The sequence below is a fragment of the Austrofundulus limnaeus genome, unplaced genomic scaffold, assembly GCF_001266775.1.
Source record: "Austrofundulus limnaeus strain Quisiro unplaced genomic scaffold, Austrofundulus_limnaeus-1.0 Scaffold353, whole genome shotgun sequence".
Classification (NCBI taxonomy): domain Eukaryota; kingdom Metazoa; phylum Chordata; class Actinopteri; order Cyprinodontiformes; family Rivulidae; genus Austrofundulus; species Austrofundulus limnaeus.
This window is the reverse complement of record NW_013952755.1, coordinates 433745-439069: the sequence shown is the minus strand read 5'-3', so window position 1 is coordinate 439069 and position 5325 is coordinate 433745. Positions and strand designations below refer to the sequence as shown.

At 35.4% G+C, this 5325-nt stretch overlaps 1 protein-coding gene across 1 annotated transcript in view; it reads left to right on the top strand.

The window, feature by feature from the left end:
* LOC106527980 (TBC1 domain family member 12) overlaps positions 1 to 5325 on the top strand; it is a gene marked incomplete at its 3' end in the record, with an annotated part of 52932 nt that overhangs the window by 45696 nt on the left and 1911 nt on the right. Inside the window, 3 exon segments of the mRNA XM_014023010.1 lie at positions 124 to 195; positions 1557 to 1685; positions 1863 to 1972. Coding sequence (XP_013878464.1) covers positions 124 to 195; positions 1557 to 1685; positions 1863 to 1972 — 311 coding nt within the window.

The following is a 5325-nucleotide window of genomic DNA, read 5'->3' as shown; positions in this document are numbered from 1 at the left end:
GAACTTCCCGACGTTGCTTGAAGCGCCTCCACCATAGACTTTGCATGTAAACCTGCTGCTCCTGACGCTGAAATTGCGTTTGGTGTGAACGCACCATTAGACTCTTGTGTTGTTTCTCTGCAGGGGGGTCCATACCACGACCTGCTCCACAGCGTGCTGGGGGCCTACACCTGTTACAGACCTGACATCGGCTACGTGAGTTTGTTTCATCCACCACATCTTTAACCGTTTATTAGGTTTTACCAAACTCTTGTTTTGTAAGCAGACAATAAATTAAAATATTTTCTTTTGGGCTGAGTGAAGTCAGTCTTTTCAGGCTGAAAAGGCAGCAGAAATATGAAAGTGCTGCAGCTAACAAGTCTCAAACGTGGAGCCATAAAGAAACTGGTTAACCCCCAATGAATGCTATTTAAAAATCTGCAGTGCTTCCATGTGCTGCTTTGTTTTAGAATGTAGAGAGCATTAAAGTGCAAGATGTTGTTTTTAATAAATCGACTTCTTTTGTATTTAAACCCAAAATAACAGCACTTTTCATGTTTTTTTTTCTTTAAGAACAATAGTTGAAGCATTATTATTGATGGGAGCAAATCAAAAACATAAAATCACCTTATCTCTGTTTTATTGCTGTGTTCTTTTATTTACTTCACATTCATCCTGTTCAACTCTCTTTTTTTGTAGCTCTTGTAGGGTTCACCTCAAGTGGAATAACAAGAATAACGATCTCTGAAAAATGTCTAAAGTGTTTTCTACTCTCTATAGCTGAGAGATGTTTCATCTTTCAAAGTTTAAATGGGTTACAGAAAGTTAGACTTTACAGGATTGAACTGGAATTTTAATCTCTAACAATTTCTATAAAACTACAGATTAGAATGTCAGATTTGTATTTTTTTAGACTTAACCATTGAATGTTTACCTTGATGATGTCACACATCCATTTTGAGTTGTTCAAACTTTTCTAAGCAAAATCTTTTTCTTGCTCTGACAATGAAACACTTCTTATACAGTTTGTTCATCATTTTATCAGCTTAGATTAATAGAAAAGTAAGTAATCTGCACCCTTTTTATTCAATAATTGATATACTTTGTTTTTTAATGGACTTTTTGTGGTTTTATAAATGAAATCAATTAATACATAAAAAATAAAATAAAATAAATATTTTAAAATAAACTAAAACCTATACTGGCATTATAAGGTTTATGAATCAAAACATAAAAAGCGCATTTGATCCCTAAAATTTTAATTAAGGTAAATATCTTCAGATATCAAGATATTGCTGATAAATAGGTTTTCTTAAACTGGTCATATGTATTTAGTACTTTATTGTACATATATTGTTTACATGTAATAACAATGTTATGCATTGGTAAAAAAGTTTAATTTCAATTTGAAATGTAAAAAAAAAAACTAAAATACGAAATGTTACTTAAATCACAAAGAAAATTAGAACAAAAGAAGCCAATGATTTTAGAATTTAAAATGAATTTATTTGGCTTTATTTAGATAAAATATAGTAATAAAATTGCTGTTTAAATATTTTTTTTTTCTGATGTTTCAGGTCCAGGGAATGTCTTTCATCGCTGCGGTTCTGATCCTGAACCTGGAGGAGGCTGAAGCCTTCATCACCTTCGCCAACCTGCTCAATAAACCGTGTCAGATGGCCTTTTTCAGAGTCGACCATGATCTTGTAGGATTTATTCAGATTACACTCACTCATAATCTGACATATTTATGAAGCCATGACATGTGGAGAGAAAAAATAATCTGTTGCTAATTTCAATGTAAAGTAATTGCATGGTGTTGAATATATTTTATTTGCAACTCAAAAATAAAATGCTTTTTTTCTTGTTTTTGTTTGTGTCAGATGTTGAAATATTTTGCAGCCTTTGAGATTTTCTTTGAGGAGAATCTACCACGTCTCTTCAACCACTTCCAAACCAACAACCTGACCCCTGACCTTTATCTGATCGACTGGTGAGTTACTGACCTGAACTATTTAACCTGTTTAACCTTTCTGAATATTATATATTATATTTATATTATTATATTGTTAGAACTCTGTTAAAAGTCAGATTAGTAGTGTGTCTTGGCAGGTTAAAGGTTTACTAAAGCCCCATTTGCACAGGATAAGCATGTGGACCCTGTGTAATAAATAAATTACTCCCTGATGTCTGTTTTTTATGTGGTGCATTTGCACGGAATAACTGAAGCCTGAGATTTTGCTGAAATTTATGGACATCTCCCGGATATTATATTGAAGCCTGGTTTATAGTTGACACGTTGAACATGGTGCGAGGGTGCGTGCCAAGAGTGCCCCACAAGGCTGCGCGCTCCGCGCACCATCCAAACAGTTTGTTTGTTCATCAAGCTTTTGCTCTCCTGTTTACAATGTTTTATACATTATAAAGTGTATAAAGTAAAGTGTATAAACACCTACATCGCTGGTGAGGGAGCCCTGCGCGACTATCCAAAGCTCAATTATAACCTTAACACGCTGCGCTACGGCCACAGCTCTGCACTGTTACTGCCAGCATCAGCCAGATGGCTGCAAACAGAAAAACAATATTCTTACCGCACAGTGCAATGTGTGATGTGAGCCACCATTTGCATCTGATTTTACTCCTTCTCTTCAGCCTTTTCTTTTTGACGCTGACTGAGTCGAAAGGGTTTTGCTGGCCCGGGACCCAAAATGTTTTCAGTGCACTCCAATCCAGCCTCCATTCTTCACCAAAAGCAAATAAAAATATGCCCAGGAAACAAAAACTACCTAATTATATGTTGGATTCAGCCTGTTCCTGTCCAAATCACAGAGATGTCTATTTGCATTGGATTAGTATTATCATAGGACCTCAGAGTTCAGCAAAATGTAGGAGGTAATTTGTGGGGAAATTTTACTTTACATATTACTGAAATGTCTGATTCACAGGAGATTAACAACACAGACAATCTCTGAAATTATTATACATGTGGTCCCTAGGTAAAACTAATCCTGTCAGAATAGGGCTTTAGACAGGTAAATATTTGGTAACCAATTAAAGAAATAGAAAAAGTAAAGGCTGTTAGCAAACGGCTATATTTTTATATAAAGTGCAGCAAAACAAACGACACAAGATTCAGCAACAACAATTTGTTGTGCAATGATTTTATGAATTTATTAATTTCACAAAACATAAACTTTTAACTTCGTTGCAGAACAAAATCATTATTCAGGGTATTCGCGGGATTGTAAAAAGTATTAAAAGGTAGTAAATTAAATAAGCAAAAATTAAAGCCATTACAAAGTATTAAAAGGTAATAAACGCCATCTGACGAGGTATTAATTTTTAAACAACTAGCGCACTTTTGCCATGCTGGAATCTGATGCGCTGCTTTGAAAACAGATTTAACAAACATTTCTCTGGGCCAATCTGAGACGCAGCTGTCACTTTAGACAGGCCTATTAACCAATCAGAAATAGTGTGGGGGCGGGACTTAAGTGTCTCTAGTAGCAGAAGTTTGAGCGATGTGTTAAATACAATATATTTGTCAGGAAAAGTCTAAAAAAGAACAGACGATATCAAAGCTGGAAGATTGTTAAAAGTCAGAAAAGATAAACCTGCAGAAGGTTTACGACTCCTCCACCACCTGAGAGGAGCCGTGTGTCGGTGGATGCTAGCTTTAGCTAAAGTTAGCTGGACAGGAGCAGAGCAGAGCGGAGAGGAGGGAGGAGCAGACAGGTGCAGCAGGTGAGGAGATTAAAGTGATAAATAACCTGGGAGGTAACATCAATCAATAGGTGTGTGTTTACTGGAACAAACAGACACACACTAACTCTAAAATAGTTATATTTGTTTGAACAAAACCAAAGTAAATTAAAGCTGTGTCTCAGATTTTTTTCATTGTTCTCCCAAAAACTCTCAGGGAGGGCATTCTCTATGAAGAAGTCAGTTTTATTTGTTTGTAGATAAAAATGAGCAAATTTAAATCCTACACTGTATTAAAGTAAGACTTTTGAGAATTTGAGCTAAATTGTTTATTTATTTGGGATCAGACTTTATGTAAATGTAGGCTAATGCAGGATCACATGAAATATAATTTACAGTTCTCACGTAGATTCTGTTGATTTTGTTTGTTTGGTAAGTTTTTATTATTTTCAGTCGTAGTTTTTAATTGAAAGTATTTTTAGCTACAAGAAAGTTTATAAATAGTGATTTTTAAACATAAAAAACATCTTATGCACGTTGATGCTTGGTGATAAAAGTTGACACAGGAAGGGTGATTTTGCAGTTTTGTTCAATTTAAAAGGTGATAATTGAAAGATATTGCAGGTAACCCTCTGCTTGGTATGAAAAAAATAAATTTTTTAAAGAAGTTGATTAATGAATCCTTTACAGTCATTCTTTAGTATGCTGGTGTCGTCAACGTATTTGCAGATAAAAGATGGTGACTGTGAGTAAAACTGTGTGTGATGGTGGTGGTGGGGTGATAACACAGCTGGACCATTCATTCTCACGTTTAACAAAAGTTTTAATACATGTTTAAAAAACAGATGGACACACACACAGATGTTATTTAGAGGATGGTTGTGTGACATCAGGATATTTTGGTTCTGAGTTCCTGGGACATGCGAGAGCAGACTTGTTGCTGATTGCACTGCTGTCATCGGTTCGATCCCTCATCCAGCTGTCACAGTTGTTGTGTCCTTGAGCAAGATACTTCACCCCTAATGCCTCTGATGTGTGTCGCATCGGTGTATGAATGTGATTGGCACTGATTAGTCTCCACAGCTGATTTTATATGTTATCTTTGTAGAGACCTAATAGAGTACTGTGTGAATGCGTAAATGAGGGGACAGATTGTAGTGTGAAGTGCTCTGAGTGTCCTGGTTGGGTAGAAAGGTGCTATATAAGTACAGTCCATTTACCATTACACATAATAATGAAAACACCTTTTGTCATGAATTTAGGGTTAAAAACATGATTGTATATAGGTCAGTGTTTCATTAAGGCAAAGAAGTAACTACCGTATGTATCAGTACCTCTAATTATAAGTTGAAACGGTTGCCGCTACAGTTGCAGCTTGAAGTCGTGTTGGTAATAAAAAGCATTGGAATGGTATTAAAAAGGTATTAAAAGGTATTGAATTTGACTTTAGAATTACTGTATACAGCGGGTAAAATAAGTATTGAACACGTCACCATTTTTCTCAGTAAATATATTACTAGAGGTGCTAATGACATGAAATTTTCACCAGATGTCGGTAACAACCCAAGTGAAGTTATTTGTAAAAATGTGGAATGGCACAGGGAAAAAGTATTGAACACATGAATAAAGGGAGGTGTAAAAAGG